The 13125-nt window shown below is 43.3% G+C and overlaps 1 protein-coding gene across 1 annotated transcript in view; it reads right to left on the bottom strand.

Moving 5' to 3' along the window:
• LOC137433879 (cartilage acidic protein 1) overlaps positions 1–13125 on the bottom strand; it is a 354284-nt gene that overhangs the window by 97234 nt on the left and 243925 nt on the right. Inside the window, exon 5 of the mRNA XM_068126319.2 lies at positions 11938–12094. Coding sequence (XP_067982420.2) covers positions 11938–12094 — 157 coding nt within the window. The remainder of the gene's footprint in view (positions 1–11937; positions 12095–13125) is intronic.

Below are 13125 nucleotides of genomic sequence, written 5' to 3'. Positions count from 1 at the left end.
TCTTCTTTTATCCCCATGGAAAATCACAATCTACAAGGCTTTTGTCAATAACTCAATGGAGTACTGCTGTCCACCCTTGGGACTGACAAACACCTCCACCTTTTCATGTTTCTTCCATTCACATCTCCAGCCCAACATCCTGTGTTTGGTATCGTGATTCATGTCCTGCCTATACTTTCCATGCCTGATTCAGTGATTCATACAGTGAGGAAATTGCCAGAAAGCAGCTCGTCTTTTCCTTCCGGAAAGTTAACCCCGATGATGGGAACCTGCTCGCTCTTTGTAAAGCTCCGAACCATGTGCTTCTCTCTCAAAAGCATGCGAGAGGACCACCTGAGGCCTGAACTCACCAGTCTCTCACTATCCACCTAAACTTGGTGGCAGTTGGTGCAGTGTGTTTCTGGTACAAGCACCTCATTGTTCCTTCACTCTCGAAAGATGGGGTAATGTTGGACGCTGCTCATGTGAGGGTTGATTACTTTACCTCTTTGCAGAAAATGCCAGGGTCCTGAATGCATCTCTTCCTGTACCCACCCTACCCTCACTCACTGAAAACTCCCAACAGCATGTGGATGTCCCTCCTGCAATAGTGAAGAAATGCGTCAATACTGTTGACTCCACCACTGCAACTGGACCTGACAGCATCAACATTTTTGACTCAAAGTTTGCACATCTGTTCCGTCAAGCTTCTGTTTACCTGCTCTTTTTACATGCCATTTGTTGGGGACCGCCAGCCTCATTATGAAAGTTGCTAATGCCATTCCAATTCTGAAGAATGGTGCCAAGACGGATCCCACCAATCATGGGCGTCGTTGGGTGGGATATGGGGGTTGGGGGGGGGGACATATCTCCCCCCCCCCCCCCCCCCCACTTTTCTGACGAGGGGGGATTACCTCCCCCACTCTCTACTCGAATATAACATAAAATGCGTTGCACTGTACAATCCACACAGGCCCGGATACGGGATGTTCTCCAAATACATCATCTAAGTATGTATAAATCAATATTAACTTCCCCAAATAAATTATCTCTTAAATTGACACTGCGCTGGTGGGAATTATTTAATAACAGCGAGGGGGTATCGGCCCGTGCACGTCGTGCTGGATTTCATTGGTCAAAGCACGGAGTGCACGATGTACGCATGCGCTAAAAATGTATCACGTGATTAGTGATTACTGAAAGTGTGATACAGGTATACGATTCCTCTGCAGTGCAACTATGTTCCTCTTCTGGAGGAGCCTCCTTGCTCACCCATCGTGAAAGTGTTAGGTAACAAATATTTATTTAGTTGTTACATTGGAGAAAGTGCTAACTGAGCCAGAATTGATTCAATTTTGGTGAAGATTCGAATCCAAGTCCGGATACATGAGTTTAAATTTTTTTTTAAAGTGATTCTTCACCACTGAGTGATAGGGCTAAAACGATATATAGGATGACATTTGAAAACGTTGTGGACAACTTATGACAAAACTTGGTGGATGACTTGGTTAGGCAACAAGAACAAGCCAATTCGATTTTGGGTCAGGTCCGGATCCAGATCTGACCTATCAGAGGGATACAAAACGTAAACTGTTCACCCTGGTCGAGGTATGCTCTCTAGTTTATAAGTGCTATTCTAGTTTATAAATGTTGTAGTCCAAACTTTATAGATGTACTCACATTGTAAAGGTACAGCACTGTACATACTGTCGTGTGACTACCATGAAGTGAACACCGCAGGGCGACATGAATGACCAAACAAGCTTTACTCCTAGGCGTTCAATCCAAGATGACGGTATTCATTACACGCGAGGGAAAGGAGGATGACGAACTTACCTGAACGGCTTCCACCCGACTTCTCCACACGTGGATAAATTAACTCAAACCACACAGAAGTAAAATGTACAAAAAAAATGCCGGCTTTATTGAAGAAATGCCTTTAACCAAATGATACACCATAAAATAAAGTCCTGACTGGAGCGACCCCACACAGACTCAAATACAAACAATGGGAAAAATAACTGAAAAATAAATGTGTGATTTCTGGCATTTAGCTCTAATTGGCTGTTGAACATCGTCAGGAATCGGCCCGGGCCCCGCTCCCTTGCGTGCGAAAACTGCAGGCTGCACCCCGGTGGGTGCGAACTAGGCCTCGCCGCGCGGTCCCCTCACTCCTGGCTTCGTGCGTGAAGCGAACAGACCTTGGCATGCAGGTCGCTCTTCCAGCCACGCTTGTCCTCACGATCTCGTTCACCAACACCAACACCAAAGCCAGACGATGCGAGCCAGCCATGAGAAGACGAAGAGGAGTGATGTCAGGACATGACCGTTCGTCGTCAAAGGCAGGACTCGAGAGGATGAAGAAGGGGAGAGCGGAAATCAAGAGGAGAGAATGAAGCCAAGAGCGCAAAATGTCGGGGAGACGACCGCTTGCCACTAAACCCAGAACATGCGAGGAAATTAAGGGGAAGAGAAAATTGTGGTGTCTCAAGGAATGTCCTTTGCTCATGAGCTAGAAAAATGTCGGCCAGAGCGCTCTTTTATAGTCAAGGCTCTGAACATCATCCTACGACGTCTCCACCAATCCCATAGTCCCTTGTTACCAGTCTTTTGCACCATCTTTCCCGGACCAATCACTGCTCTTCGGGGAGTGGCCTCCCGGGTCTGCCGGTTTGTTGTGGCGATGTGATGGCTGGCAGCGCCAGCGGTATTGTTCGATGCCTGGTTTCCGGTCGCTTTTTATTTAGTGTGGTTAATGGCCGATTTCCTGGCTAGGTGTGTGTGCTGCATGTGTCATAAGGAACAGAGGGAAAATAACAGAGGCCATTACATACAGGGGATTTATCATTAATCCCAGCTAATTAACATATCCCACCCCTCGTGATGGGAACGAAGATACGCTCTTCCATGACATACGGTCTATACAAATGTCCTACTTATTACATGGGGTTTCTTCTTCTTCATGACAGTCGGAGCACACGACCTTTGCAATTCTATCTGGACTAAGTTATTGCCTACCCCCTACAAACATAACAATAATTTATATATGATCTAGCATTCTAATTAGTACGTACAGTCAAATGTGTTTTGTGGCCCCGCCCCCATCAGGCTGATTGGCAGCCGTTGTCCGCCCACCCTTCTTGGCATTTCATTGCCCAATGTGTAAATATTCAGTTACGTCTACTTTTCGTGGAATCCTTTAAAGTTATGAAAAATTTGAGGTGTCATGGACCTTCCCACTGAGAAATGCAGTAGATTTGGTTTGACAAAGTACTGAGCTTAATCCAATGTTGAGTTACTGTCTGAAAAGAAGAATTACAAACGGGCTATTTTTGTTCTGTCAATTTTGTAGTTCAGCAACGCTGTCCAAACTTTTAACCCTTTGTGTGCTGCTGTCACAGATTTGTCACAAGATGAAAAAAATATTTTTTTGAAAACGACAATTAAAAAAAAAAAAATTTAAATGAAAGTTTTGAAAAAAAAAAAATGATGTAGCACACAAAGGGTTAATGAGTGTTATTTGATGTGAAATCCTCCACAGACGACTGATTGGTTGGTACTTTTATAGGTTTACAAGTTCGTATCTTGGTAGGTTTTATTTTTTGAGTAACTGTGTGTCATTCCTACATTCCTACAAGTTTTCCAACTTCCTCATAAATCATAAATTCAATTTTAAATTTGATATCAGATTTCCAATTGGTGACTATTTATGCGATTATATCAAATTCATGAAAATGATTTTAAAAAACATAATAATCTTCTTCATAGCCACTTCAAAATTATTTTTCCAGAAAATGTCCCCCCCCCACCACTTTTGAATAGCGATCAAAGCCCCTGCCGCCAATGATAATCAGCCTCCCTATCATTTAAGCAAACGAATTGACTCAATCATTGTGGAAGAGCTACGATTATTTATTTTTTCTATCTCTCTGTTTACAAATCTTGCTACTGCCTAGGTCAGACCACTCAGAACATGCTAATACTCAAATGTCAGGAGTATATGGATGCCCTCGATCTGAATGAAGAGGTCAGGGTGGTGGTTATTGTGCAGCCAGTGGCTACTGGTTGCATCATTTTCTGGGGCACAGCTACCAATGATACAATGCCTCTTTATGACCAGTCATCTGGTACTCATTTTGCCGACCTTGGAAGGATGACAGGCTGAGTCAACCCACCTTGTGGGTTCAACAACCTGACAGGGGCTCAAACTCAGGACCCTAAGATCTCAAGCCAGACACCTTAATCGTTAAGCCAACACCAGGCTTAGAGGACAGGGTCGTCTCACTGGATATCTCCTGAGTATTTCATTCCATCTTGCCCCTTGCTCTGCTTTCGAAGCAGTCAAATAATGCTCTCCAGAGTCTCCTATTTGAAACCATACCTCATATACCTCCATAAAACTGAGAAACACAAATGATTGATCACGCCCATGCAAGATCACATGACGTGCAATTGGCTTTGGTCATGTGTGCTGCCGTGAGCAGAGGAAGGCAATAAGAGCCGACTTCTGTTTCCGGATATTTTCGTTTATGGAAATGTACAAATAATTTTGTGATTTATTTCCAGGAATATTAGCTTCGAGTTAAAACGGTATGCACAATTTCAGCTTTGTAGCCCACCTGGTAAGTACGAACCATTTATAGGAGTCAATGAGTGAGTCAGTGATTACAAATTAAGAGCTTTATGTTGTTATGGTCATTGGAATTGGATCGGTGCCCTGATCCTAATGTTACGGAGGAGGGTGGGTGGACACGTGGTCAAATAGTCCACCTAGACTGTCATTAATTTAGCGACGGATGGTATTTTCTTCGGTTTCTGACATATTCAACGAGATCTGTCACCTGTGGTAGTTCCCCCGTTCAAAAAGGATCGGGGTCAAGCATGAACCCAGGTGAACGCACTGCTAATTCAACTTTCCTTGTGAGGTTTGGCATCAATTTCCAAGGGCTGTGGGTTTTGAATCATGCCGTGCTTATAATCTCACAAATGCCGAACTGCGCACCAGGCGGACATGCTGATAAAACAGGATTTATTACACGGAAAGTTGTTGGGAAGGACAAGGAAGCAACACACGGATAGTTCTTTATACAGGTATAAATCGCCACACACCCACAAGACCGCGACGGCTTAAAGCGGTAACTTAACCTTTCAAACCAAAAAACGTAAGACAGGGATAGAGGTCACAAGGCTGAAAAACCTGGTCCCCACACGATGGTTGTGTAGTGTGGTAAAGTCTGGTCATTATGACTCTGGCGAGAGAGAGATAGATGATGGACTTGGATGTGTCCGGCCTTGTGGTGACCGGCAAACACACCGCAGGCTTCTCCTTGCCCAGCACTAGGAGTGTAGCTGACAAAGTCTACTTGTCCACCTCTCTCTGTCATTTAGCTGACTCCATTGGACCAGAACCGCGTTCGTAGCGTGGAGAGGACAAACCGAACTGTCTCGCGCAGCTCTCGGCTCGACCTGACTCTCGACTGGCTCATTCATGTATTGACGGGCTCGACCTCTCTACCCCCCACCCCCCTTGCATCCCCACCGACCCATTATAGCCCTGTAACCGTCCACCGCTGCACATCCATTGGCTCACTGTACAGTTTCTCTCTTCACTTATAGCGATTTCTTGCTTCTCTGAGTCCTTGAGACCGAAGTCTCCATGCCACTCTTCCCTTCCAAACAGTTGCGGGGCCTTGTATTTTACCTTCCTCGAGTGGGGGGGGGGGGGGGGGGTGAAAGGTGCGAGGGGTGGAGGATTTGGTTGATTGCAGAGCTGGCAAAATAATTTTTAAAAGCAACACGAACACAGATTATGAAGAGAATTATTTAAAGGATTCATGAGGGAGAAACGGTGCGAGGGTTTTACCCACATTGCTGGGTCATGTTTTTCAGCTCATGCACACATTTTTACAGATGTCCTATAATTTTTCAGGGAAACAACACACTTATGCGAGACATTTATTCATGACACACCGAGTCTATTTTATACCAGTTATCCCCAATCCCCGTCCCGCAACAAAACATTACGACTAGTGCGGCGTGCTCTCAACCTGGGTGAGTTGCTTGAAGGATGAAGTGGGACAAATCGTTGTGGACCCAGATGGAATTAAAGGAAGATGGAAAAGATATATGGAAATGCTGTTGAATACAGAGAATGAATGGGATGGCAACATAGAGAGTAACCTAGTTTTAGGACCGGCAGAGAAGATAACTGAGAAGGAAGTTGAGGAAGCGATAAAAGCAATGAAGAGTAGAAAAGTGGGAGGGCCGACGGGAGTTGTGGGAGATATGTTGAAGGCAGCAGGAAGTTGGGGTGTGAAGAGAATGACAGAGATCTGTAATCTGGTGGTGAAAGAAGGTCGCATTCCAGTGGATTGGGAACTGAGTACCCTTGTCCCTCTATACAAGGGGAAAGGTGACCCTCTGGAGTGTGGCTCGTACCGAGCAATAAAGTTATTGGAGCATGGAATGAAGTTATTGGAAAGGGTGTTGGAGAGGAGGATAAGGAAGAAGGTGAAGATCGACGAAATGCAGTTTGGATTTATGCCAGGAAGAGGAACGACAGACACGCTCTTTATTGTGAAGCAGTTGCAGAAGTACATGGAGAAGAGGAAGAAGTTGTTTCTTGGGTTTGTTGATCTGGAGAAAGCATTCGATAGGGTTCCACGTGAAGTATTGACATGGGCATTGAGGAAGTTAGGAGTGGAGGAATGGTTGATCAGAGTAGTGATGGCAATGTACAAAAGAGTGCACACAGCTGTAAGGACGAAGGACGGGAACAGTGATGAGTTTGAGGTGAAGGTGGGAGTGCATCAGGGGTCGGTACTAAGTCCACTACTATTTGTAGCTGTGATGGAGGTGCTGGCTCAGAACGTAAAGGAGGGTTTACCGTGGGAGTTGTTGTATGCAGATGATCTGGTGTTGATTGCGGAAAGTATGGATGGACTGAAGGAAAAGATGAACAAGTGGAAGGAATGTATGGAGACAAAAGGTCTGAAGGTGAATATAGGAAAGACGAAGGTGATGGCAAGTGGTAAAGCATGTGGTGAGGTGGAAAGAACTGGGAAGTGGCCATGTGCTGTGTGCAGGAAGGGTGTCGGAGTGAATTCCATTCAATGTACAATGTGCGCTGAGTGGGTTCATCAAAAATGTAGTGGTCTGAGAGGGTCATAAACCAGTGTGGCAGCTACATTCAAATGTAAGGTGTGCACAGAGGGAGCTGCAGATGGAGGAAATGTTGAGTTGGATCTTGGAGACGGCATGAAGCTGGAAGGTGTGAAAACATTTTGTTACCTCGGAGACATGCTGAATGGAGAAGGTGGATCGGACTCGGCAACGGTTGCTGTAGTGAGATATGCATGGAAGAAGTTTCGGGAACTGAGTGGCGTGCTGATGAGGAGGGGAGTGTCGTTGAAGCTGAAGGGAAAGGTGTATGCTGCATGTGTGAGAAGTGTTATGATTTATGGGAGCGTGACATGGGTCATGAATGTAGAGCAGCAACGAAGGCTGGAAAGGGTGGAAATGCGAATGGTTCGGTGGATGTGCGGTGTATCGTTGAGAGAGAGGAAGACAAATGATGATTTGCGAAAGATGATGGGAATATTGCCTGTGATTGATGCTGTGAAGAGGAACAGGTTGAGATGGTTTGGTAATGCGTTGAAGAAGGATGAAAGTGACTGGTTGAGAAGAGTGATGGAAATGAATGTAGAAGGAAGTAGAGGACGGGGAAGACCGAGAAAGACTTGGCTAAAGATGGTGGAAGAAGAAATGCGGGCAAGGGGGTTAACAAGGAGAGATGCAGAAAATAGGGCAAAATGGAGAAGATTGTCATGGGGACCGCAAGGCTAACCCTCACTCTAGCAGGGAAAATGGCCTTAAAATGCATGTTGTTGTTGTGTGTTGTTGTAGTGCGGCGTGCTTGCAGACTGCAAGCAGATACTGCGGTGCATCCTATGTGCAGACATAATAAATACAAGCTTTACATATTTTACGAAGAGGATTGTGAAAGAGCTTTATATATTTTATGAAGTGTATTGTCCTTGCATTCAACAAGCAGCTAAATAAGTAAAATAAAACAAGAATGACTGATTAGACCTCTGTGAGGCTGATCTCGAATTTTGCAAATATTTTCATTTCTGGACATTTATAGACCGTTTTGTGTTTTTCCTGGAATGTTTGCTTCGAGTGACATCAGTGTGCAAAATTGCAGCTTTCTAGCCCACCTAGAAAGTATTAAACATTTGTATGATCGAGTGAGTCAGTGTGTGACTCAGTGTGTGAGTCAGTGAGTGGTTACAAAGATATATATGTATGAAAGTACATGTTTTTATTGCCTCTCCGTACACCTTACATTCTAATAGTATATGGGCAATGCTGTTTGCTAATGGGGTGCATTTAGCCCACAACCATAGTTGCTGAAGTAGATTGAAACAAAAAAATTGTTTTTTGTTTGTTTGTTTGTTTGTTTTTTTTGTATACAAGATCGAGGCTCGTGTAAGTAGAATGAAACAAAAAAAGTTTTTTGTATTTTTTTGTATACAAGATCGAGGCTCGTGTAAGAGCTAACCTTGATCACAAAAAGACAAACGGACACATAAAACATATGATAAAGGGAGCGGGAAACAAGATGGGGTGAGAGGTAAGCACACAAGTACAACATTTGAGAGCAGGGACATCGGGAGATCTGTAGGAGGGAGAGGGCTTGGTGGGAGGAGGCACGGGAAGGGGGAGGGGGTTGGGGGGGGGGGGTTGGGAGAGGTAAAAAAAAACACATGGACACTGCTAGGAAAGAAGGAATGGAAAGAAGTCGGCATTTCAAAAAAGTGGATCTGGGGTGAAATTTGCGGGGGTAGAAAAGATCAAGGTTTTGGATGAATGAATGAATATGAATGATCGGTTTGAGGCCATTTTCCCCGCTAGAGCGGGGGTTAGCCTTGCGGGCCCCATGACAATCATGGTTCCCTGTTTGAGGCAATGTTTTTATGATGTTTGATGTTTTTATGATCATCCAAATGATCGGTTTTGGATGAGGGAAGATAAGAGATGGTGGTGAACAGCTGTTTTAAAGACCTGGAGGGAGGTGTGGGATTGAAGGGAGTGGGGGAGTTTGTTTCAGAGGCGGGAGAAAAGAGGAATGAAGGAGTGAAGGTGAGCAGAGAGTCTTGATTTTGGCAATTTCACCATAAGAGGGTTGCAGGCAGATCTTGTGCGACCTGTAGGAATATTTGGGGGACAGAGCCCAGAGAGAGCTGGGGGAGCAAGGCCGGATAGGAGTCGGTAGAAGACACAAAAGACAGAAGACAGAAAATTAACCATGTTTGGAAGGAGTTTGTAAAACAAACAGATTAAAGTAAGTGAATACATCATACCTGATGGTCTCGCAAAAAAAAAGGAAAAAAAAGTACAGAACACATCAACGGAGATGAGGTGGAGGAAATTATCTTCTTGTAAAGACGCAGATCATTTCCTTTTTGTCATACATTTTAAACAAGCGCTGACAATTTCAACTTCACCCAACAGTCAGCAAGACAGCAACCGACATTGCAACAGAAAGGTTAATCAACTGAGCGATAAGTACAGATGCCATTTTGTCAAATGTCACACTTTGTGGGGCATTCGCCAGGTACATGGAAGAAGAAACAACAGTCAACAAAAGGCCTTTTTAATTATCTACATTAAAAATTTGACTCAGTAAGACAAATATTTCCTTGCAATTATAATATTGACTTATACACCATTTTGAAAAAAAACAATTTAAACAAATTAAACGTTCACGTTTCTGTGCACCTCGTCTACTGGGGGTGAATGTGTACCTTAAGTACGTGCTCGTCTAGTGGCCTTGGGTGGCCAGTTAAGGCCAGCAGTACTGGGGTTGGAACCAGGGGTAGAACCGAGTTTGGAACCTCGACGTCGGACCTAGAACTGTTTAATGTGAATTTTGGAGTTTCGGTGACATCCTTGCTTTCTCCACTGTAGTAAGATTCCATTATGTTTGTGAAGAGCCAACATACTTGAGAACTAAACTTATAAAAACAGGTACTGGTGTATTTATAGAGTGCAATGGCGTATGATGTGCCGTTACAATACAATATACCAACTTTGCGACAGCATATGGGCATTTTTATTTCATCGCGTAGGTTTGTCTTATGACATTGCTGCCCTCATTGTATTGTGCACAGCAAACTTGTATCCCTGTCTATGCAGAACATGAACAACATGACTACAGCTCAAGGGAGTTAGTCAAAGAAGCAAGAAACGTTGAATATAATTCTGCAGAGGTGTAATCTGGAGTTGTTTGTAAAGTTTTGGTGCATAATTGTAAGAGATGTAATTAAAAATTTCATACACATGGAAGTTTAATTAGTCGGTGAATGTAGCTTCAGAATGCAATATATTGTACATCGTTATATGCGCCAATCCACAGTGCCACCAATAACAAAAAATATCGTCATTCCAGCAACATTCAATGAGTGCGGAGTTGGCAACGCTATTGCACACCGCTCCTTTCCTATGCCATCTCAAGGTGCTGCATGACGTCATCGCCAGGCACCAAAGGGGGCCCGGCGATGACGCGCGCTGGAACGGACTACTCCGTTTTCACTCCGGTTTCTTGTTACTTGCAAAATCGAAGATTTTTCAAGTATATTGGTCGGTTGCGTTTGTTGTATTGTCTGTCGTCATTTTGCAGTCTGTTTGTTTGTCACCGGCCTACAGGTCACAATTATAAACCGATAGTTATGAAACTTCACCAAGCTGAAGAGGTCGTCACAATTGAGAAGCCAATTGATTTTGAGGTCAAAGGTCATCTGGAGGTCGAATTTCTAAAATCGCCATTTTAAATCCGATTGACTTGAAAATTGAACAGCATTTGTATATTGAGTCACGAAATTGGGAAACCAACTATTTTTGAAGTCAAAAGGTCAACTCAAGGTCAAACTTCCAAAATCATTAATTTTCATCTGAAAACCCATCAATTTTTATCCGATTGACTTGAAAATTGAACAGCATTTGTATATTGAGTCATTAAATTGGGAAACTAACTACTTTTGAGGTCAAAAGGTCAAAGGTCAACTCAAGGTCAAACTTCTGAAATCATCAATTTCCATCTGAAAAATCGTCACTTTTCATCCTATTAACCTGAGCTTTGATCGAGATCGTCAATATTAATCTGGATGAAATGGACAATTTGATGGATCAATGGCATCCTTTTTGGAGTGGGGGCGAGGGAGTGGATTTTGCAAGTATCGTGCTCTGCATGACGTCTTCTTGTTTGTTTGTTTGTCTGGGTGATATCTCAGCCATCCTTTGAGATAGGAAGCTGAAATTTCAGCACAATAGTGTGCACATGCTTTGGCAAAAACTGTATTTATTACTTTTTGATTAAATAATTAATTAATTAATTATTATCGATTTATTAAGTACTTTATTTTCTTTCTCATCTGGGTAATATATCAGGCACCTTTTGGACTCGGAAGTTGATATTTAGACATGCCAGTGACCAAGTGATTTGGTTGTAAGGGGTATTTTTGATTTAATTAATATTTTCTATTTCTATTTCTATTTAAATTTTATTTAATATTTTCGATTAATTAATTATTTAATTAATTTTCAAAACGTTACAGCTTAGGCGAAACACTGGTGGTTTAGGTATGCTATTATCCAATTGATTAAGAAGTTAATTATTTTACGATCATTATTTATTTATTTTAAATACGCAATTAATCAATCAATTATTGTACACCTCTCCTTCCCAATATCGTCTCAATGTGCTGCACGGCAAAGGATATGGTATTTATTTATTTGGCATGGGGACGGTGTACTTTGAACGTATCTGTACTTTTTTTAATTTAAATATTTGATGATTATTGCTGCAATTATTTTTGCAACATTTTCTGTTGCTCTGTTCTGATGCTGAGGTCGGTTGACTGTAGTGCTTAGCAGGCTGGAAAAATGCATCCTTACCAGTAAATTTAGCCACTCCGGCTTCCTCTGCCACGTTAGAGAGGGCAATCACTCCAAGGGTCACGTCGCTGGCCACAGCATCCATCTCAATGAGGGCATGAGGTCCCACACTCCCGCTTGCGTAATTGGCAACGTACATCGAATACCTGCCCAAGCCCTGCAAAATGCAATTAAAAGGAAGATAATCATATTTTGCGAAATAATGAAGGAGTGCATTTAATATCGGACAAAGAAGGTACAAAACAAAATGGGCTGCAAATTAAATTCAGAGATAGAAAATATTTCAGCATGACCACAGATCTAATGTAAATTTACAGTGAATTACAGAATACACTTCTTTGCTTCCATGTATTACATCTATTAAGGCATTTGTGAATTACAATTTAATAATAATAATAATAATGCATTTATTTTATATAGCGCTTTTCAGGAAGCCCAAAGACGCTTTGACAGAGTGCAAAACATAATGCATAGCAAAACATAAAAACAATTGCAAAAAAAGAAGAATCAATAGGGAAATATTCAAAGCACAAAGGAGGGAGAAGGAGAGGAGATAGTCAGGGGTTAGATGCTGTGGGTTAAATGTTGAATGCAGTGTTGAACAGGTGGGTCTTGAGTGATGTTTTGAATGTGGTGAGTGAGGAGGAGTCTCTGATGGTGTGAGGTAGCGAGTTCCAGAGGGTGGGAGCAGCGATGGAGAAGGCCCTGTCCCCCCAGGATCTAAATTTGGTCCGGATGGGGGGGGGGGTCAGGAGGTTGGTACCAGCAGAGCGGAGGTTGCGGGTGGGAGTGTGTCTGGAGAGGAGGTCAGCCAGGTAGGATGGGGCCAGGTTATGGAGGGCTTTGTAGGTCAAGAGGAGGATTTTGTACTGGATTCTCTGGGAGATGGGGAGCCAGTGAAGCTTGTAAAGGACGGGGGTGATGTGGTCACGGGTCCGGGAATGGGTGAGTAGACGGGCAGCGGAGTTCTGAATGTATTGGAGTTTATTGGTGATTGTTGAGGGTGAACCATAAAGGAGGCTATTGCAGTAGTCCAGACGGGAAGTGATGAAGGCGTGGATGAGGGTTTCTGCAGCCACGGAGGAGAGGGATGGACGGAGATGGGCGATGTTTTTCAGGTGAAAGAAGTCTGTCTTTGTGATCTGTTTAGTGTATTTGTCGAAGAAGAGGGTTTGGTCAAAGATGATG

This window comes from Myxine glutinosa, chromosome 10 (genome assembly GCF_964187855.1).
Source record: "Myxine glutinosa chromosome 10, kmMyxGlut1.1, whole genome shotgun sequence".
NCBI classification, from domain to species: Eukaryota; Metazoa; Chordata; class Myxini; order Myxiniformes; family Myxinidae; genus Myxine; species Myxine glutinosa.
The sequence above is the reverse complement of the archived record's forward strand: the minus strand, read 5'-3'. Positions and strand labels throughout refer to the sequence as shown.